General features: G+C 39.8%; 1 protein-coding gene across 3 annotated transcripts in view; it reads right to left on the reverse strand.

Moving 5' to 3' along the window:
- Nucleotides 1-9,242: 9,242 nt before the first annotated feature.
- The window catches only part of sipa1l2a (signal-induced proliferation-associated 1like 2, genome duplicate a), a 113,786-nt gene continuing 98,085 nt past the window's right edge, over nt 9,243-24,943 (reverse strand). The window contains exons 17-22 of one of the 3 annotated variants that reach the window (XM_088933950.1): nt 21,631-21,850; nt 18,891-19,022; nt 12,206-12,259; nt 11,579-11,696; nt 11,130-11,211; nt 9,243-10,513 (exon numbers count right to left, since the gene is read on the reverse strand). In XM_088933950.1, coding sequence (XP_088790076.1) covers nt 10,367-10,513; nt 11,130-11,211; nt 11,579-11,696; nt 12,206-12,259; nt 18,891-19,022; nt 21,631-21,850 — 753 coding nt within the window. In that variant the 3' untranslated portion in view covers nt 9,243-10,366. Of the gene's footprint in view, nt 10,514-11,129; nt 11,212-11,578; nt 11,697-12,205; nt 12,260-12,759; nt 12,934-15,509; nt 15,537-18,890; nt 19,023-21,630; nt 21,851-24,943 lie in introns of those variants that run through there. The other 2 variants (XM_088933951.1, XM_088933952.1) reach the window with 2 other exon arrangements.

The following is a 24,943-nucleotide window of genomic DNA, read 5'->3' on the forward strand; positions in this document are numbered from 1 at the left end:
TTCCTTCCATTGCTTGTATTCTGAGAAAAAGGTATATTAAAATACAAACAATTAAAGGAAGGGGCTATACACCAAAATAGCTGTTTTCCTATGTTGTGACAGTCCTTAGCATAGGACAGTGTTTCTCAACCAGTGGTCCTGATCTCCCAGGAACTCAGCTGTCTTCTGTATTCCATTCCAACAGAGCTGTTTCTTAATTAATTAAGCTTATTGAGATCTACTGGATGTATTTGCTTTTTATATTTAATCTGTGCTCTTGAACAGTAAAAGGTCAGATGTTTGAATTAACCCTGTGTCACTAATTTCCCCAAAAAAATCTACCCATTTCGGGTAATTGCAGTAAGCTGATATTTAGACAATAGATCTATACAACTTTAATGCTTATAAAGTGAGTCTTATACAGTGTCTGCCCTGTCTGTGCATGATTAGCAGATAACCAATTAGTTATGAAACAACATGTGAAAGGAGCTATTGAAAAAGAGCTTGCTTGTGTCTTTTTGTGGAAATTAAACATGTAAGAGATCTTATGAAATAAAGACCTACTGTAAGTGCAGAAAACAAAATTGAACAACTTGTTAAACTGAGGGTTCAATGATTTAAACTAAATAAGAATTCAGTTGGATAACAGGGGTACTTTACCAGAAGACCAGAACTGTTAAGTACTTGTATAGGATATATAGACATGTAAATTTACTCCAATTACCACTCTTTCATAAACCCAAATCACAGTAGGCTATAGAGATGATGCTTTATAATATTTTATTGCTTTTTAAACTTGGTTTTCAGTAGTTTCTTTACCAAATTTGAAAATTGCACTCCTTTGAAAGATGCATTGATTGAAAAGCCCAAAGCAGCAGTTTTTAATCTTCCTCAAATTAAGACACACGTGCTTAAAGATAGATGATGTTATGACTAACAGCTTAAGCCATTCAATTAGCATTCCCAGTTTAGGATCTCTTTAAACACAGGCTGGCTTCACTTTTGTCTCTAAATACATAAATATTTTGAGCACTGCAGTTAATTAGTGTGCATTGAACCAGCTAATGATCAATCAAAAAAGAATTTTGTGTCTGCGTTGTCAAGCCTCTGTGATTATGAGGAGGAGGACTTCAAGCTATCTAATTAAAAACATGTTTGTGTTAAGACCGCATTCTGATCCTTATAAAAACCTTATTGTGTTCATAACGGTTTCATGCAGAGGTGTTTAAAAGTAAAATGTATTTAGTGAGTAATCAGTTACAGACTATTTCTCTATCAATGTAGTGGCTTTCAGTTGCAGAATCCTGCTCCCAGGTACAAGCAGGTATTCACAGTCCAAATAAACTTATTCTTTTTCAGTTAGGCTTTTACAAGCAGAAAAAACATTTTTTTAAATTAAAATGTTCCTTTAAATAGATTTTCACTGTACAGAAGACAGACTTGGAGCCAAGAAATGAAGGTCTTATAATGTCTTGTTTTCTATGTCCTGCTTTCCTTTTTTGCTTTTAAGCAATTTATTTTCATGGGTGAATTCTGAAAGCTTGCTTGACTTTTGCAGACAGTATCTGATCCAACATGAGTTTTTCACATGTGGATTTGTCATATGATACAAAAGTCAGTATGAGTACAGTACGTGCATTCTTTACTGTGTCTTACACACTGTAATTATCGTGGCAATATCTGGTACAAATACCCTAGCATTTCCATACGCTTTTTTCTATCAGTCATACATTTTTCAGAGAGCACACCCTGTGTAATTAAGGTCTATATCTTTATCTGCCTGCTGTGCTCAAAAATCCCTTTTTTTAAAGCACAGCAGTTAACGTGTACAAATCTTGCCTCTAAGCTTCATCACCCCTGCTGGTGTTAAGCAGGCCCCGCATTTAAAATCTAGTGGCCTGTTCCCCGGTGCCATAATTTAAAGATGATAGTCCTATTTGATCAAGCTTCTCACAAGACAGGCCCTTTAGATAGCAGTAGGGGTGTTGATGTTAATCCCCAGGCCAGGGCTGTGGAGAGCGAAGATGAATTAGCACGAACTCTGCAGCATCCCTCTCTATTCCCATTGTTGGAGGTCAGCATTACCCTGGTCCTTCATCTCATCTAAGAAGTGCCTTATGGAAATTCCCCTGCAAGAGAATTTGTTAAGCTCTGTGCCCTTAGATCTTTGGGGCTCTGCAAAGGGGCAGCTGTGTTCTGCTGGCTAAACACTATGAGATGAGATTTCCTAATCGGTAGCAACCCCATCTGCATAGGCACTGGAGGTTGCACCAAATAATTAGTCTTTTATCATTTTTAAATGAAAGGCTAAAAATAAAACACAAAAACCAAATCACTAATTTGCAAATGTTGTTTGAAGTGGCATTTTTAAAGTGTTATCTAAGTGAAATGACCTTTCTTGTTGAAATTCCTAAATGGAATACAAACTTGCAAAGACAATGAGAGGGGGAATATGAAATTGAAATTGTTAGAACGGTTGCTCGAAAAGGACAATGCTATCAGTTTGTTTACCAGTGTGTAATTTCTGGAACTTCAAAAAAATCACTGCAAACATATGCTTAAGCATTTAAGCAGAGATCACTCACCTCAAATGTGCCATTTGGTTCTCCACTGAAGCTGTGAATGTGAATGCCTTTCAAACGATGAGATGTCACCAGAGAAGAAACTACTAAAATAGGATGATCTTGATACCAATTCAGTGAACCACGGGAGAGTAACCATGCCCGTCACAGGCCTCACAGTGTTTGTTTTATTAAGCAGCTGTTCCATTATATACACAGGCATACTCTCATTCCCCCTTTTAGTTTTTCTTGTAATGATGAGATATCTTTAGCATAAAGTATTCACTCAGTATGCATGTGCCTCTTTTGTATGTACTCCATGCAAGCAAGGAATGGAGTTACCAGTATGTAACAATGTTAGTTTAATGCACCACAAATTGTATTATGATATCCTATAAATGGCTTGCACAAACAAAACTTTTGCTAAACATTGCTTCAAACACCTGATAAATGTAGCTACATTTATGTGCCGTTTCATTTTATTAATAATGTGATTAGATCTAGGCTCTGCGACAGCAAAGTCAGACTCTGAGAACAGAAATCAGCTCTTCCTTCTCTGTACTTCGATTCCTACCTCTTACTTTTGGCCGTCTCGGAACAACCCCTCCAACTGACACAATCTGCTGGACTCTGGTTGATGGGGACCCAAGATAACATAGAGAGAATATAAGGATTAGGAACAGAAGGAAGCAATTCAGCACCTCAGGATGATCCCCCTGCCTCTGGGTTATGTGCCTAGAACCTACACTTATATCCCTTGAAAACAGTCTTCAGAAAGTTGTTCTAAATGAACTCCCTCCTGTGTGGGTCACACAACAGACAGCCTGTCAGGGGATTACCATTAAGACTTGAAGCCCCAGAGATGTATTTTTCTACTTAAGGATTTTTTCTCTCTCTCGTTTCCTTGGCTAATGGTTATTTTGGCATCTCTGATATACCTGTCCTGATTTAAGATGTGTGAAAATGCTCTGTGGCAATTTGTTGTGAAGGGAGCTGTACCAGACAAAAAATCAGATTGAACTGAAAATCACTTCCGTATTGAAGGTTAATGAGACAAGACGGAAACCAGCAATTTAACATCCACGCTTGTGCATTATTTTGATTTGAAGACCTTGAATTTGAAGGTTAGCCTTTGAATTTGAAAGGACTGAATTGGAATTCAATGTAAATCTGATTGGCTTTATAAAAATGGTGGCAAGTTGTTAAAGTAAAACAGTATCTGACCTTGGTGTGCCTGAGAACACATACAATCGAGCACCTACATACAGCATTGACTTTACGCAAGCTTTTACTGCTATTGATAGGCTAGCCCTGCTTGTTTACTTACTACAAGTCCTCAATATTCCCAGGAACTCTGAGGTCAGGCTTTGTATAATCAATGCACCTTGTAATGATCTGCATTCCTAGTTGGGCTAGACATTTTTTTTTTGGTTTGAAGTAGTGACTAATATTGCTCAATTGCAAATCGACCTACCTGATGTCCAGACAGTCTGGAAACTGAAAAAGCTTGCCTTTGGCAAAGAAAGACCTTTAATTGGAGCTCCCTCCTGCCTGATCCCTGCCACTGGTCAGAAGGAAGGCGAAGAAGGGCAATTTTTCCCCATAGTGACAACAGCATGATCTCAATTTCTCTGATTACCTTCTTTGTGAAACTGTCATCCTGATCAAGTAACTAGGTTTCTATGCAGACGTGCAATCAAGAAGAATAAGCTCTGTGCAGCTGTGCTTTGAATCATGAGTTTGAATAATTTAATCCCACACCACTACACAGATATCCTGCAATAAGGTTGTTTCACTTTTATGCGGTATATTTTTGCATCTTAAAATTTCAGCTTCTTCCTGTCTGCTCTGCAAACCCCAGGACTACTGTACATTGTGGCGTCTGTCAGGGTAGTCACACTTATAAAAAGAGTTATGGAAAAGAGCCAACTCGTTTGACATCAGATTTATCAGTGGTGTCACACTTGCACATGTGTCCGGTTGAATAAAGTGATATACTCTCAGAACCATCCAAAATAAAAGAATAACTATTTGAAGTGTCAGTGGGAGAGGAGTATCCTCCCTGAAATACAGGTCTGGAAGCGGATTTAGATGTATTTTACCTCCTCTGGTTTCTTAGATATACTGTTTTTCCTAGAGTGCCATAAATTAGGTGGAACCTTTCTGATCAGTCCACTGCAGTGATGAGCTCCAGCAGGGGTGAGGATGCTAATCCCTGCTCTTGAGTTTTGATGTGTAACACTGAATTGGGATTTCCTCTCAGTCTGTCTTCCTGTTTAGAAGTTAAGGACAGGGAAAAGGTAAGAATGCTGAATTCTAAACAAGTTTATAGAAAAAAAAATATTTTTTTTAAATTGAGGTCCCTGATCTCAAAAAACATAATTCCTGACAACTATAGTGTGGAGTTATTTTTTGCAGGAAATACAGAAGTGAGACTTTCAATGTCAAAGCTCTTTTAATATCTCTTATTATATGTACGGTATTTAAATAATGAGCATCAAAAGAAACCCTTATAACCGCAAGAAATGTGTAAATCTAACAGGAACAGTTATTAGGAACATAACAAAACCTTTTTTGTAGCAGGTGCATTTTACTGAATGGGCAAGATATAGTTGAATTCATCTTTCAGATTAACATTGGTCATCAAGAAGGGGTGAAAGTGACTGGCTGCTAGTGTGTGTGGCCACTGTTGGAAGTCATGCACACTGTGCATCTGTTACATTTGCTTTGCACCAGATTGCAGACAATGTCTTATGAGATTCTCTTACATTCCTAAGGTAGAGTCTTGTTCACTGGTCTCTGAGCCCTAGATACCACATGTCATCCCAATCCATCCCACAAAATTTCAATTAGGCTCATGTCTAGTGTTTAGGGCGTCCACAGCAAATGAACACATTTCTTATCCTGCAAGAACATTGTTGTTATCAGAGCAGAATGAGATATTGTATGTGCGTTGTGCTTTTGGGATGTAGTCATAACATGGCATACAGTGATCGACTTGATCATCATGCAAGGTTTGAAATTGCTGAGTGTGAACACCCCAGAGACTGAGCAGTACCCCAGAGCCTCAGATAGCACTCTGGTTAAGTCCTCCCTCCAACATACCAGTGACACAAATGCATCATTTTCTTCATAATCTGGACATGTCATTTTTTATCCTTGCTTTTCACTTTTCAACCAATCAAAAGTATGCCACAAAACATTTAATCAATATTTAAAGAAATACAGAAAAATGTGCTCCAAAAATATACATATGTAAATGGCATTACAAGCTTCATTTTGGTGCTCCGAATATATTACCAATGAATAAAACTAGATCCCCAACACAACTCACAAATACTTCCTGCATCTGAGATTGTTTTGCAAATAGTTAACTGTTGGTTGTACAATTCCAGCAGACATCGGTTTCAACTCTTATCTTCCTCACTAGGATTAAAAGGGGATACTGCTCAGCCCTGCTGAGTAAGGATTCACTTGCTTCGGATGTGCATGCTGGGAGTGATGATAGTGTGCAAAAGACACACAGGGGGCTATGAAGAGATCAGGTCTCTCTCAGGTGGTGTGGCTAAGACAGCAGGGTGCCATCTGTGAGGTGATGGAGGGGAAAGGCAATGGTGCACCATTCCAGAAGCCTGTCCCTGTTGTGGTGTGCCTTGATTTTTTTTTTCGTGAGCAAAATCAACTCCCACCCTCATTGCCACGCCCCCCCTTCTCCAATGTTTTTAGAGATTTTCTTTCTGTGAAGTTTATTCCGTTAATGATCTGACAGCCTGATCACGGAACAAAGAGCCATTCCCAGCCACCAGCCACGATAGACAGCCCTTCTTCTTTCTGCTGACATCAGAGTCCACCACAACGGTTTACCACAACAGGGCCGCTCATGCCATTCTGCTCGACCTCGGTGTCATAAATGCTAACTTTCATTTCTTTGCCAAACGTATAGCTGAGCAATTTCACGTGTCAACAGCAAGACTGACAAATGTTCCCTCAAAACAACAACAGCTAAATCATCCTCTGTGAGACTCCATCTGGCTTGCTGGCACAGCCATTGGAAGAAGGATTTAATGTTTCTCTTGAGGGAGTATCTGGCTTAACATCCTCAACCCTTGTAACAAAACCTGTGGTTGTGAGTTATCCACTCTCAAGGGGAGTAAGAAAATGTAAAAAAACCGCATATACCACAGACCGTCCGGGCAAATGCCAAACTACACTTGAGGTGGAATGAAGACCATTTTTTTTCTTTTTGAATGATGTAGATGTAGAAAGACTACAAAGAGAAAACCAAGTTACTTCCAGCACAGGGTAAACATTACTATAAACTCCATCATGGCAACTTCTGAACCAGCCCCAATCAAAGAATTTCTCTGTTAAGGCCTCGGAAACAGTTTTCAACTCAGTTATGCAGTTAAAGTGTAACAAGTAGCCAACAATAATATTTCATTGAAGAAGGCTGTTTTCTTTGCAGAGTGTAACTTGTCTAACCGCCTCCCTTTGTTTATGCTGAAGTAATGCTGTCAGTCTGGAAACAGCTGAGAACAAATTAAACTGGATCTGTGAATGGGAAGGTGGCACATTCAGACAGCAACCGAGACACTCTCCTGATAAAAGAGCCAATCGGGGGTCAATCAGTGTAAAGTGTGCACAATTTCCAAGCCCTCCTGTGAGTGCACCTTCACCCTGATATAAAGAGACGGACCAGTGGAGTGTCGTCTGAGTTCACAACTTGGTGACAATCTTTGATTCATCAAAGAGGAAGGAATGCTTTATCTATGGAGTACAATCCAGGACATTTTGCCTGATGTTTTAGATGTTGTCTTAATGATTATAACTGGTAAGGGGAAGCTTGTAGGATCATTAAACAGCATTAATGATTTTGTGAAGTGGAAACAAATGCATTGCCTCAAAATTTAGGATTTTAATTATCCAACTTTCAGCATCCGTCTCCTGCACTGCCGTGTGTCACAGTCCAACACATGAAAACACCTCTGGGTGTGGCCTTACTTGTGGCTCTTTGGCTGGGTGGTGAAACAGATGTGTGGGAGTGTGTGAGGCTGTATCAGTTTTGATGCTAGCCTTACTTGTGGGCTGTCTGGCATGTTAGCCTTCCGGAATTGAGCAGATTACAGGTGGCTGCTTCCTTCCAGCTCTCTTCTTCATATTTTATTTACTATTCATCTTTTAGAAAAACACCATCTCCTGCTTGTGACTGCTTTAATTATGCCCTTTTGTTTTCAAACATCATCCTCTTCAGACATGGATCTGTTCAGATCCACGCTTGCTAACACATATGCGTCTGGATTTTTTTATCCTACCAAGTCACCAGGACTCAAGAGAGTCGTATCAGGCAGTCTCAAAATTTCCAAATCGTCATGTCCTTAAACATTTCTAAATGTTGCTGGCTTTCCGCAAAATTCTGAAATACATGAGAACCATCCTATTGATCTGCAACAGACCAATTGTATTAGCACTTCAGATCCACAGAAGGTTAATGTTTAATAACTCAGGGAACTTTAAAAAAATGCTTTATAGAGGTTGCGAAATACGTATATATAAACTTATATCAAGTAAGTGAACTAACTGATCAACTGTTTATATTTTGCTTGGAGTATGGTATTATGATGAATGTGTATGTCATATTTTTACCTAAAACTACCTTGCTGTAAAGTAAATACTATATTACACAGTTCAACCTAAAGCATTTGGGTGAACACCCAAACCAAAGGTTTTAATACTCAAAGAAAGATATCAGATACTGGAGACATGGTAACCTTTGTCATACTAAGTCAACCTAATTAAAGTTCAATCCACAATAGCCTTAGCAGATATAATGTATTTAACAACTGAGATGAATAGTAACAGAGCTTTTTTACCAAAAGTGGCATCTGTGCCACAATTTCACAGTTGTTTTTTTCTCTAATTCCCACACTCCCATGCACAAGGTGCCAATAAATAATTGAAAACCTCATTTCCTGTTGACAGCGCTGAGATCTCCCCAGAACCCTGAAAGACTAATAACATCCAGCTAGCTGTGGCAAAAATGCATGAACGCAGGAAACCCAAACACTCACCAGCTGCTGCAAAGCTTAGCAACTGTTGCTAAGATGCTCCCCAAATTATTTTACGGGGTATAAATGTATTTTGCATGGTTTTGCGATTTTGGCTGCAGCTTTGAGGCACAGATCACTGAGACTAACAATGCAAGACAATGCTGTCTCTAAAACACAAGCCCCACTCTCTGTCACACACTTTGCTTTGTCAACGCTGGCTGTTATTCGGAGTGACTAATTCACACTACAGATGACAGGAACTTATTGTTGTGAAGCGAATCATCATGATGTGAGGTTTTGAAAACAAATCAACAGTGAAATATATGAACCAGGCTTCTTTCCCTGACAGATGTGCTTGAAACATCAAACTGGGTTCAGCACTTTCCTATTTTACACATTCCAGTAGGCACCACAATGAGATGCCAATGAAGGTTAGCTAAGACTCTAAAAAGCTGCACCATTTTGGTAACTGAGGGTACATGATGTTGTAGATTGGGACAAAAGAGGTGATAACACTATATGATTGTGTTTGGAAATTCTGAACCAAAAAAACAAAATTGACTGAGACCTATGGATGTTTATCTTATTTTCAGTCCCAGAAAATTGTGAGGTAAAAAAACAAAACAGATTTACATAGCAAGAAACAAGAGCACTGTTTTTACATCCTACATTTATTTTAAAAAAAGCAAATGTATATCCCATCTTAAATGAAACAGTTTTACAAAGAAAGACATTGTAAAAGCATACAAACCAATGAACTGTGATCTAGCAGCATCCAAATGTTGGAGTTTCCAGAAATCATCTATGTAGCCCAGGAAAGCTACAGCAATACCAGCTTACACAGAGCTGTCCTTTTCTTAGTGCACAACAAAGAAAACAAATACTCTTAATAAAATAAACAATTTTAGGTTAAATAAGCTTAAATAATGGTGTTAAATACAAGACACTTCCTTAGAGTTTCTGTACAAAGATAAACAAATTTGGCATTGTAAAAGTGGCTCATTGGCTCACATCCTGAAGTACTAGTACACTGCATAAGAACTGATTTTGCTGCAGATAAACTATACACATGAACTTGTGACTTGTTGTATTAGTTATGTTAGTGAGCCATTAACAAGGCATGTGTTCAATAGGAAAAAAGAAACAGTTCAGATTTCAGGCACAATGTTGTTCCTGCAAAATAAATAAATGTCTAACACAACGACATCTGGACAAGTAATTTATCACATTAGTGCTAACCTTTAAACACAGTTTTGTGACTACTGACACATCTTTTTTATTGCTAGGACACTGAGACAGTGGATATAAACTACATATAAAAAGTATATATAGAGAAAGCACCTTTAACATCAAAATTACTTGCCTGACTGAAATATTTTACAATGCCGAAAAGCCAACACGCCTTGTTAATATCTGGATTGCTAAAATTCAGTGGAGGTTTAAAACCTTCATGGCTATAGACGTAGAAGCGTAGTATTGTTTTTTCGCAGTTTTCAAAAGGTCTGAAATAACATATTACATTCATTTTTTTTTCCTGTAGCAAGCACAGACTGAAGTCAACCACATCAAAGTACATTCCCAGTATTGCCCACATGGCTTATATTTGATGCACTCCCACCTCTCTCTCCACCTCAAGCCCATTGAAAGTTTGGCTGAACATGGTCAGACACAACGTAGCTATGAAGATGACAGAGTACTGGATTTTAAACCCTAAATGTACATTCCGCTACTGGAGAGATCTCTCAGGTAGGGCTTCCTTGGTAGTGTTACATGAGGAATTTAAGGTTTTTTGTCAATGGTGTGGAAAAACCACTCGGTAAACTTCCTCAGCTGGGCGGCTGCAGTCTGGGACTCTTCTTGAAGACGTAGGTTGTCCTGCCTCAGGTGCTGCACTTCCACCTGGAGAATGGCCTTGTCCTCTTTCTCCTGTGCGAAGCAGACACACAAAGGCTCAGTCTCGCATCGCTTCTGGCAAGCATCTTACTCGTGAAAACACAGATGTCTGTTCTTCACGGACTGCTGCGAAAACTGGGCACTCTAAGACAAGCTTGAGAAAGGGACTCCCACAGCAATATCCATCCATCTAAGGACTGTGTCAGGGTGGTGTAACCGTTTTGTTTCTGAGCACCTTTGCACTAATCCTGGCTAGTTTTAGTATCTTAGCGCGTGAGCAATCTGAGACGTGGATTTGACCTTAACCCACTTGGCAGAGGGAATGACATGAAGACAAGACTATAGGAACCTCTATTCCACCTGCCTCCCGCTAGGCAGAATGAGCTAAGAGCGCAGGGAGAGCTGCAAACTGAGGACCAATGGAAAAATAGTGGTCTTGACCGGTATTTATACTTAGATGGGCATGGCTGAGGAGCAGGCCTTCACTCATAAACTTCACTTATACAGTATGTATCATTTATGGGAAAAAACATAACAGAACAGGTTTGGCACACAAGCAGTGGTGACTGTAACTGCTTGAACTTAAATGTTGATGCCATGTTTGCATTAAGAGAAGGCAGCTCAGGGTGAGCAATTTGTCAGGCCTTACCTTTCGCAGATCATACTGCAGCTGTCTGAGAATCACCTCCAGCTGGTTGACCTTCCCTGTGAGGGTTGATGGAGAACTTTCCCTGCACAGAGGGAAGGAGGCATGAACAGAATGCTGATACGACACGGGCTGTATCTCGACCACGCACTGATTGAGAACAGCATCACAAAGGAGCATATTATCCTTGGACTTTTCTAATATTTAAAAAAAAACCAAGTGGCTGCAAAGTTAATTCCCCACCGTGTGTGAGTCATTTTAGAATATTATATCTTCTCGAGGCAAGCAGAGCAAAGCCATTCCAGTTTTATAACTGGAAAGATGACTGCCTTTTAGAAGCAGATGTCAGAAAAGGGAAGATGCAAGTGACTTTTGTCTGTGGGTCTTGTTTTGTGGTGGCAGCAGCACAAGCTCTGGATGTACACTCCCTGCATGCAAGTATCACTACCTACCCAATGTCAATGATGTTCTCTTCTGCAGCGGCCACTTGTCTCGACAGCTCCTGGGAGATCTCCAGCACCTCAGCCCGTTGCATGTCCGTCATCGTGCAAAAAGAAGCAACTCGCTGGTCTAGAAGGGGGCAAAGAAAAAACGCTGTTATTTTACATGCAGATTTTTCCTGGGGATTTTCTATCACCTTACACACGAGTACAGTCAGTCAGCCAAATCCTGTTAGTACCAAGGGTGGGCTGGTGACATGAAGAGAGGCATTTAATGTGCCACCCTGAGAACAAGAGGATGGCTCAGCCAATGCAGGGTTGGCAACCACAAACAGACATCACTGCATCCCACCAGCTCCAGCTCCTCTCTTGACAGTGTTGTCTGGAGGCAAACCCACAACAGGCGCACGTACACCCGTCAAGAGTAGGGCTGACAAATCCTTTTTGACTAGCCAATGCTAATTTGCTCAGCAGATTGCTCCTGCTCAAGCCTATGGAAAAAGCAGGCAGGTTGTGGGGAGACAATACAGAAGTCTCTGTCACAAATGCCTTTTTGAAGCCTGATGTCTTCATGCTTAGCATGCACAGAATCTCATCCCCAAGATGCAGAGAGCTAATTATTCCATGCCAAACCATCACCTAGGAAGCCATTGTGATGACATACAGGATCAGGATCTTCTTCCAATTCCAGACCTGGAATCAAAAATGCAAAGTATTCCCTAAGAGAAACAGCTTCTGCAGACTGCAGCTGCTTTCCTGCGTAATGCCCAAATACTTACTTAAGGTGCTGTCAGATCACAGTCATACTTGTTTTATTGTATGAGGCCCTAAAGCCAGCTCAAAGCTCCCAATAAAACTGAACTTGGCAAACAGTAAAATAACATAGCGCATTTAAGTGTTTTAGGCTTATTGTATCTCATGACTGTAACTAGACATCAGGGATCTGTGTATTTTATAATTTTATACATATGAAAATATCATTATCCAAACACTGCAAAGCATCCTCTTCAAATATTGGCCAGATACAAAAGAACAAGCTAGGATATAAAAGGAAATTGAACATCAATATATATAAATTTATGCTCTAATCCTGAAAAACAGACCAAGACATTCCAGAAACTGAGGGATGTTGCAAGACAAAACATCATTTCTGCAGTTTGTATATTTATAGAGTTTAGAGATGACTACACAGGTTATGTTCACTGCATTTTGATACATTTATAATGAGACCTATCCGAAAAATAATCAACAGACACAAGGTATTCTTGGTGACATTTAAGAAATCTATGATGATTTCAGCATGATAAATTGCTTGCCTTGTAGTCATATCTCCTCAGGACCAGTCTTTGGATCAGTGTGCAAAGATACTGGTGTGGAGGAATTTGGAATGGTAATGAGAAGTGAGATCAGTCGATTTCCATTGTCATCTAACATAACATTTAATGACCTCGGAAACAAAACAGTCCTAAAAACTATTTAGATCCTGTCAGCTAGACATGCTGTATTAAAAAGTTGCCTCCTATTTTTATTCGTTATAATAGGATCAGTGCTGCACTATGAAAGATAAAGCAGATGCCCCAAAATCTCTCCTCTCTGTTTTTTATTGATAAAAATCAGACAGAATTGCTACATGTAACAGCAGGCTCGGATTTTACACATTTGGGGGAACCCAAATAAAAAAAACAACGAGAGCCCTATTTCCTAACAAATATGTGACTATACAAACATCTAATAACCTTCGGAAATGAAATTCACACATCATCAACAGACCTCCAAATTCAATTCAATTCAATTAAAACAGTGAGCTCACAGAGTTGTGTCAGTGGAATACTGTTACCTCTGTTAACATGTTAAGCAGTAACAGTGGTGTCATAAAGCACATACAATGAGAGTTTGAGCTTACTTCATCAATTAATTTAACAACATAAATCAGATGTTCTTATACCTACAGGAGAAAAACACATTATGAGCAATTAATGTGAATCACAAACGTACATAAACCTACATCTGAGTTAAACACAACAATACAGTGAGAGGCAGCTCACAGACCTGTGAGATCTGTGCTGGCTGGAAAGCTCTCTCTGGCTATTAATGCCACTTCATACTCACCACAAAGCCATTAGTGCAAGCACATGCACTCTAACGCAGGCCTATGCAATAGTGTAAACTGCAAACATAGAGCTCAGCCAAGATGCGCAAGGCTCCTGAATGCATGATGCACACTGTATCAAAGGGCAGAATATTTTTAGAATTTATTAACAGAATGGTGTGAATCCTGTCTGCACGCACAGCCTGGCACCTGTCTTTACTACCCTATTACTGAATGCAGGCAATGTGCTGCATCTACAACAATGTTTGCCAAGCTACAAAAAACCACCTCGTCAAAAAAGTCAATGCAACATGGCTCTGTCTAGGAGGATTAGCCACGCATGAGAAGATGCTGTTTCAGTGACAGCTCAAAGGATCGGAAGCCACAGATCGACTTTCAAGACACAGGGGCTGGTTCACAAACCGTGCTTGAGGTAATCAATAGGATTCGTTTCCACTGCCACTCTGTGCCAGCTGGTAACTCGAATGTACTTATGTACGACATTGACAGGCAGTAAATTTGTCACGCTGCCAAAGCGTATTTAACTCCAATGTAAACTGAGATTTTTTTAGAGGCGTGTGTTAGATGAGTGGGAATTAATGGAGATGTCAATTGAACTCAAAGGCAATGGGTGATGTCAACTGAATATACAAAGAAGGTGTTCTGTTTCATTTGTCCTATAGCCGGGGACTGCCTGATAACTCAGCACTGTCGGCATGTGGTCATTTGTCCTGAAGGGCCCTAGTGTAAACTTTCTTATATTTTTTATTTTTTTTATGCAATATTCTAAACCTTCCACTATAACGAGTCTATTCCCCCATACTCATAATTGAATCCCCTCTATTAACACTTGATCACACTAAATGTACTGTGGATAGTTAAATAAACGCTTCAGAACTGAATCCAAAGATTCAATGCACTGTATTGCCTACACAGACAGGATTTTATGGTAGAAAGCCTTGGGGGTTTTTAAGGAGGTGGTGTAAGAAAAGTTACCACACCATCACTTTCTGATCCTTTAACATTGGCTCTTCCTATCTCTGCAGCAGTGCAGCACAACTCACCCAAGTTCCTGCACGAGTAGGAACGTGAGCCTGTTTAGACCACTGTGAGACTGGTTAATTTTCTCCTGCTGATGATGTGCTGCTGGATACTGATCCTGTTCAGTACGAGAGGAACTGCAGGTTCAGACACTGGGTGTCTGTGCTTGGCTGAGGAGTCAAAAGTGTGAAGCTGCCATCTGTGGGGATTAGGACTGAATGCCTCTTAATCAGTATCCCCCCTCAAAAGTACGTTGATAGCACCTCACAGCCTGATATTGACACCTGAAGCAGGCTCAGCAACTGAAATGTTAAGCAGCCAACACGCACAGACACAGATCCCATCTCGAACCTCTAGAGTTGACAGTGTAGGACCTATAGTTATTTAAAAACCACTACTTGGGATGTTCAAAGAGATAAGAAAGCTGTGCAACCCTAGGCCTGGGCCTAGTTTAATCTTTCCTTCTGGTGCAGTACACAAGGTGGAAACGGTGCCAGTGCCTCACCATGCTGATTTCAAAAGCTGTGAGCCTGATCCATGCGGCGAGGCAGCTCTAGAGTGACGGTTACCTGCGGAGTCAGCACCGCTCTGAAATGGCTGGAAAGCACACTTCTGCAAGCCCTGTCAGACCGGCTTAGTGTTATCAGCTAGCAGTCGCCACGCCCAAGCCCCAGCCCTCTCCAATGAAACCAGTTACTCCAACACACATGGGTTAGTGTTAAGGGCTGACTTTGGAGGGGTGTCTCACACTCTTTACAAGGCCAGTGCACGAATCAAGACCCAACTCGTTTCACACCCGTACTCTTCTTTTACCTTCCAGAAAGAGCGCAAAGGACAGCTCTAGAGCAGGAGAAAGAGATAAGGAAATGCACATTTTGAAAAACAAACACAACAAATATATGGATAATTCTTGATTCTATAGTATGATGATAGTGTAACAGTATTAAAAAAAGCCAAAACCATAACTAGCTATAAGACACTGCTAGGTTATTTAATTTTCATTCAACAGCAACTTTTCACTTTGCAAAACAATGCTAATGCTCAGCAATTACACAAATAATTTATTCTTTTCATTCCGTTATATGTTATTAAGACTAGAACTGCAATATTCATAAGCCTGTATTAGAACATTTTGGATGAATTAGGCCCTTTCTATGACTGTCTGAACAATTACTCATATCTCAAGAGCAAAGGACTGCAACTGCTTCTTAGAAACAGGTGGCCAATATTTTGCAAGCACTTTTGATCTGATTAAATGAGTGTGAATTTTTATTCTTTTCTAAACTTCATTGATCTTTTCCAATGAACTATAAATAGGAAGGAAATATGAAAATAACAATAAGGGTTACACAATGTCACATTTTTTTCATGATCTAACTATAGGACACAATGTCTGACAAAACAATATCCTCTCAAGAATGCCACTCATAAAATTAAGTACTGATTTATGTTAAAAGCAGATTCATTCCACCTGGTCAAACCATGAATTGCACTTGTGGAACAATGCTGCCTCCATCATCTGCTGACTTAATAGATTTAGAATAGGTGAAATCTATGCAGATCTGGAAAATTTTAATGATTGTGCCTCTCTCAGAACTACTGCACAGTATCTCATTTTCCCCAAAAGAGAAATAAAATACTATAACACTAATGAGAAAGAAAAATCTTTTCCTGTCAGTGAAGGTTAAGGTTAATTAAGGTTCAAAGACCTCAACAATCTAGAGATAGAAACTGGTCAGATGTAAAAGGTGCTGACTTCCCCTCCTCCACCAGAAATTAAAGTAGGTACTGCAGCCAAAATCAAAATTTTAGCAAACTGTGTAGTTCACAAATGTATTTTGTAGCAGGACAAATCAGGATTTTGTTCCTCCAGGAGTAGATAGTTGTACTCTGCGGTTCTTGCCATCAGTACCAGCAATGGTGTAATTTGCCCCCTAATTATCAAGAAAGAAAGCCCAGAAAAACTGGTCAAGACATTTATTTTTTTCTAGAATTGATTACTGCAATACCCTGCTTGCCAGGGTAACTAAATCCACTCTGATCAAACTCCAAAATATTCAGAATTTGGTAGCCAGAATCCTGACCAGGTCTCGTGCACACGGTCACATTACTCCTGACCTTGGTAAGTACTGGCTTCTTATCAGGTTTCAAAATCTCTTGCTCTTCCTGATGGAACCTCAGTACATGTCTGATTTATTACCACCTGAAGAAGGCTCCACATCCGAAATGTTGTGTTTCTTTACTTCTCTTCAGCATGGAATAAACCTTTACTTGCTCCTCTGCAGCCTACGCATGCTGATGCAGCTACCTACTTAATTCATTAAGTTAATCATTAATTTATCAGTCTGCTCCCCACCTCGCAGTCTTTGTTTGTCTAACTCCGATCTTCTGAATGTCCCCCAAGCTCACTTACATTCTGTGGGTGACAGAGCCTTGTCTTGCTGTACCCCAAAGCTCTGGAATCTTGTCCCCAAGGATATCAGAGAGTCACCTACCCCTGAGTGCATTAAAATCTAGACTCAAAACCCTTTTTTTTTCAGAAAGGCTTTTAGTTCATTAGTACTTGTGTCTGCTTCATTTTGAAACATGCTGCACTCCTAACCTCTTGGCTTTCTTATATGTACCTATTTTGTAATTTGCTATCGTTATAGGTGTTTTTTAAAACTACTGTAATGTGCTAAGAGATTTCACTTTTACTAAGATGCTATTTATATTAAATTATTATTATTATTATTAGTAGTAGTAGTAGTAGTAGACAAGCCCACATTCCTAACCACCTCTCTCAGCATGTCTAATGGTAAAGAAAAGGTCCTTACACTGTTTCTAAGCTCACACCACTTTCTATACTGTATCCATTTCCTTGCAGAGCACACTCAACAATGAAAGCTGTCGTATTATTAGACAATGCACATACTGTATGACTATTGCAGCAGAAAACTGCACTCTGGATATGCTGTACAGTATTGATAACTGGTGCACCTGAACCTGCAAACTCCTAATGAAGTCCAGAAAATAAAACAGGTTTTGCAGTGGGACCAGGGTTTGTGAGATCATACAAAGAAAAAAGAATGCTTGATTCCTGTGTAATACAATAACTAAAAAACAGACAAGAACATAAAGAGGCAACATCAATAACCTGCATTGAAGTGCACTACTATGAAATGCAAATCATTGTAGGGAATAAAGCAGCTATAATTGCATAACACTGGCAGGCAGCAATTTAATTGCAGGATGCTATGGTTAAATTATTTTCTTGAGTGGTTCCTTGCTGGGATCTGCACTGTTGAAATTGCTTCAATTGTATCTGAAAATTTTCCTTGCTTTCAAATTAGCAGCCTGAAACAATAGAACGCATATGGACATGTAAAAAAAACAGATTTAATTACAGACAGATCTGCAAGAAAACACAGCATTTAGGCTCCTCCAAACATGTTTAGACAACCAAGCAACAGTGCAGGTTTAGGTTGTAGTGGGATGATAGATATCTAGGTCTACTTGCGCCAGACTGCCAAAGGCTTTCCAATGACTTTCTCATTTATCTGAAATACATCTCATTTTAAGAGGCATGAAAGTCATATGGGGGTGTCAGCCTATATATCATGGTGAATTTCTCTACTGTATGTGTGACCTTGAAAATAAAAGAGAAAAGTAGAGTGGAGCAATATCAGTCCCTATTTTTATGTCTGTTTCTTCAGACCACCTCATTATCATTATTAATGATAATGGACTTTCAACGTTAAAGACGCCATACAGAAATTCTGTTTTCTGACAAAAAACTACATCACATCTTGTGAGTGACATACTGTAACACCTCTTCTGGCATGTTTTTGGGGCATTTTAAATCTTACTGCATTTCAAATGATTGTAACAAAATTCTTTCAACTTCATCAAGAAATATTCAAGTGGCTGATCAGGTTTTCCACTAGCATGACTTTATCACAGTAATCACTCTTTATTTAATGAACTTGATAAATATTCATTGAATCAAGAAGCTGGCAGATTCAGCAAGTCTTGCTGTAGAAATCAATGAAAGGAATCAATGAAAGGTTATGGGATAAAGCACCTTTTCAGCTCATTCTGAGCTGAGCAAGTTATTTAGTCTGAGTTTTTTCCTGTTTATACGAATTGTCTCTGTGTTGAGCTGCTTCAGATAAATGAGGCATGTGGCAGACAGCAGCATGCTTCCTGTCCTACCTTCAAAAGCCCGAGCTGCGTCGACCAGGTGAGACCAGTCCAGGCCAGAGGCAGTGTCTGGAAGGGGCATCAGGCCAGGATCTGTGAACTTGGACTTGTCAGCCAGAGACCCGTCAGAGAACCAGAACTCATCTGTGGAGACAAGTAATCAGATCAACCACCACCAGAACAGCGTTTTATTTTTTCTAGTCTAGTCTTCTCTGACGCTTGCCATTAACTCAGGCCTCTGGGAAGCAGACCTATCATCAAGATCACAGCAGACTTGCATGTGAACTTGTAGAGGCATGACACTTCACCCTATATTCCAATTCCTATCCCTACCATGATCCATAATCCATCTTCTAATGGGAGAAATATCCTCACATTAAGTTGCATAGGAGAAAGAAATCTACCTTCTTATAGTTGCTAATCCCCTTATTTTACATTATTTGAATGGGGAAAGTCCCCTGTTATACTGTAAGTGGCTTTGCTCTAAGTTACATTTTTGTGGCCCCCCACCTCCAACATATAGCGGGGACCCCTTGTAAGAGAAGAAGGGGGTCAGAAAGGAAATTTAAGACTTCGACTCAGCTCTGTGTAGGCCAGATGGTACATGTTATTCCAAGGCCACGTAGTCACTGATTTCCCGTTGTGTGTTTGCCAGTACACAAGCCAGAGATGTTTCATTGCCAATATGCCATCACATCAGTGGGAGTTCCATCTGTCAGCACTACTTGACTAAGAGCAGACTACTCAGAAATACTGTCTTTGAATAAACATCTCCCTGCTTTAGACTTCCAGGAATCCCTACACTGATCCCAATATTAGGTTTTCCATTTCATTATTATTTTTATTTACGCTTCTCAGACTAAGCAGATATTTGTAGAATCGGATTTGTTTTTTTGACTGGGCAGGAGATTAAGGCCTTGAAGCAACAGTTCTCTGGGCTTATTATAGACATTTGAGGAGAGCACTGTAAGGACAGAACACTGAACATGTCTGGAAGGAAAGGAGGTTTCAAGACTCTGCAGTTCACAGTTACATTTCAATAACTTTGAACTTTGAGAGGTGGTTATAATTACCCCGTACACCAATAACCATGATTTTTAAATATACTATTAGCTGTACTTAATAATGGTACACTAGTATAAATACATGTGATGTGACTATTTTTTAGTGATGTGAATTTGTTTTTCCCATACAAACATTTTAACTTAAGAAAAATGAAAACAAAATTCCTCTTATTCAAATTAATATTTAGTGCAAGGATCCATGACTTATAAAGAGGATTAGAAGATTTTCACTGGACTGTTGACTTAAATTGTATTTCTCAAGATTCCCTGAAACTCAGTCAGACTGGACCAAAAACAATTCATACTTCTGTGGTACAGCTTGAAGTAGCAGGACTTCCCTTAGATTCGTAGGATTGTAAATGATCCAAATACCATGAGAGTTATCGCCCATTTAGAAGAATGACAAATAATAACCATCCTCCGCTGGATTATGAGGTAGAGATGAACTGCAGATCCTGAAACTGACAAATGTGCATTTGCTCTCTTATCCCTTTGTGGATTCACCAAATAAGGTCCAGGGTTCGAGAAGCCAATTCTGACAAATGTCTGAGTACTGGAGATATGCTTTCTCCCTGTTTTCTTACATATGTTCGTTTTCATCCTGTGAATTTAATTGCATTTTGGCAATAACAAACATTAATGTGCAGTAGTTATGGAAAAAAAAGAAGGCTAGCACAGCAATCACAATATAGGGCCTACAAACAACACCAGATCAATCACAGATGGGATCTTCATGAACAGAAGCTGTTTCGCTCTGGTTCAGTGATTCCTGTATACAGTACAAAGCAAATCTTCACTACTCAGACTCTGCAATCCTGAAAGCACGTGGAACACAGAGCAGGAGATACTGATAAATGAAAAGGACAAGCAAAGTGTGGGACATCTATAGTAAGTGTTCCTGTCAGTGATGGTGCAATTCTATGCTTCTCGGTGTGTAGGATGAACTTCTCTTCCCACCTGTTGTGAACAGACAATGCCTTTTTTTGTATCATGTGGATTTCAATTATACACCACAGAGCAGGTATGAACCTGCAATTACTGAAAATTAGCTTATGGTGAAAGACTGCCAGGAAAAATGAGTAAAAAATTTCTTTTTGTTATAATATTATCTCTTATATCCATTTGATAGTTACTTCAGTGAGATACAAAATCCACAAAAGAAACAAATAATTTAAAGATCATACAGGAAAGAATGGTTAAATAATCCATAGTCCTGCATTCTACAGTTTCCTTAAAATGGACAGGCTGAGTCAAAGTAATGTCTCTTTTTGTCACCAGTAAACGCTCAGTCAACACTTCATCTTCAGCTTCTGTTATGAAGCTTTTGTCTTCATTAGTGTGGTCAGCAATTAGCATTTACATACTGTACACCACTTTAGAAGTGTGCAGGCGTGACTCATGTATACATACAGGGACAGAGTTTGTAATGCTGCTGTTGTGTGCTACACTAGTATGTATGTCAAATAATGCTGGTGTCTAAGACTTTTTCCCACCACAAAACTCCAACTCGGATATAATTGTGAAAGCTGGCAGTTTTGGTGACTCTGTGGAGGATGTTAAATCGACATTCAAGGCAAACAACAAGATAAAACACCCTCGTTGCGATTCACAGTTTCAGGGGATGGAATTTTAGCACGCTCAGACAATCGGAACTGACAATTGGAAAGCTCCTCACAAGCATAACTCACTTCTCAGGCCAGACGTCCCCTGTGTCAGAGACATGCGCGGGGGCAGGGTGCTGTGGTAGGGCGGCGTCGTGCTGAACAGGATATCATTTGGCACAGCTTGGTCGAGCATCGAACTGCGGGAGCTGGCGTAAGAGGATCCCCTCCTGTTACTGCAGACGCTCTCGTCAGACAGGGTGCGATACAGAGACCTCCTCGGGGACAGGCCGCCTGCCACAGACATCTGACGGATATGAGCAAACAGAAGAGCACCTCATGAAGTACATGAAAGCACAACAACAGTATGTGATACATAAAGAAATAGGTATTGGGAGGGAACTACTTTTGCAAACATTCATTGTGAAGTTTTATTGTGGAGGGAGCAAAAGTCTTCTTATAAATGTTTTTATTTGAATTTGGTACCTTAATACTGTCTTCCTGAAGGGACTATTATCAATTGAGAATGGAGTGGGTGTGTGGCATCAGCTGTGGTAAGTGAAAGCTGCACAAGGAGGAATATGGAGCAGACAGCTTCAGACTGAACCAAAATCCCCAATAATATTGTTTCACCATCAGTCTAACTGCCCCTTATTATCACACCAAATTGAAATGGAATCTGTAAAGGCTGTCACAGACAAAACAGAACTCTTTAACAAGGACGCTTTGTCATTTAAGACTAAAATTAAAAAAAGTCCTTTTAGAAATTATCAGTAAGCTTTAAGTCAAGAGGAAGGAAAACATAAATGTGATGGCATTTAAGTAATCACAATAGTTTGGAGGCTGGAGTTGGGGGCAGTGTCAGCCTGCAAGCTGTAGAGGAACAATTAGAGTAGAAAAGTACAGTGGAGAAGTAGACAGAGTGTAAAACTACACTGGACACCTTCAAACACAACACAGACTGGAATGCTACTGGAACCTATAAAGACAATACTCACTGCTGAGGATATGAACAGGGTATGAAACGACATGAAAAAACAAACCCTGCTACAGTACAAGCTCAGTGACCACAGCCTGGTCATTGAAACTAGACGACACAGACAGACCTGGCTGCCCAGAGAGTACAGGCTCGGTGACCACAGCCTGGTCGTTGAAACTGGATGACACAGACAGACCTGGCTGCCCAGAGAGGACAGGCAGCCAGAAGAAATAGACACATTTTCTGTCGCACTGCAAGAAATACTATGGGATTAGACAAATATTCTTTACAAAAATAACCCCAGACTATCCACACCTGCCAGAATCAGACCCAGTCTTCCAATCCTACTGGGAAAGGAGGGAGAAAACTCAACAGAGCTGCAAGCCAGTGAGTGTTAGAGTTATAATATTATTATTATTATTATTATTATTATTATTATTATTATTATTAATACTATTCTGATCTCTGTTAATGCCTATTCTTACTTCTGGCAATAATGCTCATTAATTTGCATGTTTGAGTAAAACACTATTTCAGCTACAGTATGGAGCCTCTTCAGGTGTGTAGAGGAGAGAGGGGAGCACAGATATGAGAGGAGGGGGTGTGGTGAATATAAATAGCTGAGGAGGATTAATTTTTTGGGTGGATAATCAGTAAGAACCATGAGGGATTACTGGGGGAAGTGTGATTGAATGGGGAGATTAACGAGCTTCTAATTAGCACCCTTTTAACCAGCTCCCACCCATTCTCAACCCTGCTCTCTTTAGTCCCCCACCCCACCCACCTCTTTCTGTCCTTTTCTCCCATTGTCTGGTTTGCTCTCCTCTCCTACTTTACTTTTCACTGCAGAATTAACCTCTCCTCATCTGACGACATATTAGCACAGACATTTTGGTCCACTTAGTAGTTAGTAGTTAACTGCTTCAGGGATTTCAATCACCCCTTTGTTGAAAGTTGCAGACAGTATTGTGCACATGCACATCCAGAACACGATGTTCTGAAAATTGTGTTTAGATGACTGTAGAAACCTCTATTGCAAATACAGTATATTCCATGTTTGCATTGCTTTCAGTGGGAAACTTAATAGGCACTTGTGCACAGTGATGAAAAACGTTGCCTACAAGAGTAATCTGTCGTGAAGAATTTAAAAGCACCGATTGAGATGTGTTCCAAGTCTTGCTGGGTCATTCTGCATGTTATTTACAGTACTGTACAACATGAGCAACAACTAGAAATTCTTCTTTTGCCAACCCCCTGGACAGAACTAGCAAAAGACAAATGTACTCGGTGTCTAAAAGAACTAGTATAGCAACCCTATTCCAAATACAAAGGGGATATTCCTGTTGTACACTGCTCTCTGGAAAAAGGACAAGTGGGTTTGAAGTACTCTACCTGTGCATGGCATAGAATAGCTATGGTACTCACAATACAAGTTATTCCAAATACAACTGGAAGCCTACTTTTATGTACCTGTAGTGAGTACTTGCTAGCTGGATTGTCAAAAGGTTAAGTGCTTCTCTTAAAGCATTAGCTTACATAATGAACTGCCAATGAGGCAGATAAAAAGATTAATGCAGGTGAGAAACATGTCATTGTCCTTTCTAAGATTTCAGTAACTGTGCGCATTCCCAAAACGTGCCATTTTAATTATCCTGTGTTACAATCCAGATGCAGACTTGCACGAGCCATGGTTTTCCACTAGCTTAGGATCAGAGGCAGAAGGACAACATGACACCACAAGCACAGAATAAACTATAAAGCTGCTTCTTCATCAGAGACGCAGGGCAAGTACGACAGTAAAGGACAGTGAGCCCAGTACTAACTTTTGTGATTGATGCACTGATCCAAAGCGACTTACTGTACGTTTGTACCCATTTACTCACTGGAGCATTATTTGGGTGATGTGCTTCACTCAAGGGTGCAACAGCACTGTCCCATCCAGGAGCTGAAACCCACAGCCACTGCTCCACACACACTACTGCCCCGAAGAAACCTATACCTTTTCAAAAACAGAAACTCCTTCTTTCTGAAAGGGGGCTAATGGTATACTAATGGGAAACATCCACATATATTGGGGGGGAAGTAGAGCAAAAGACTCAGGATCTCCAAAATGTAAAACGTTATTAAAATAGGATTTTCTCTTACTTCTCACAAAAATAAGAAAAAGAAACAAATATATATATATCAGAGGCCGACCAACATGATAAATATTTGGGTGTCAGAGGCAAATATTGAAATATAAAGGTATCCAGAATGTGTTTCTAAAATACATGAAACCTCAGATTCTCAATCTAAAAAAAATCCAGACTAAGCCTAATATTTCTCGGATGTCAGTTCAACAATGAAGCTTTATAATGGATAATGCCAAAGTCTGACAAACTTTCCTGTAACAGGATGTCTGCCAAGGTGTTTTTGATAAAC

Source organism: Atractosteus spatula, chromosome 15, assembly GCF_055471065.1.
Source record: "Atractosteus spatula isolate fAtrSpa1 chromosome 15, fAtrSpa1.hap1, whole genome shotgun sequence".
In the NCBI taxonomy this organism is placed as follows: Eukaryota; Metazoa; Chordata; class Actinopteri; order Semionotiformes; family Lepisosteidae; genus Atractosteus; species Atractosteus spatula.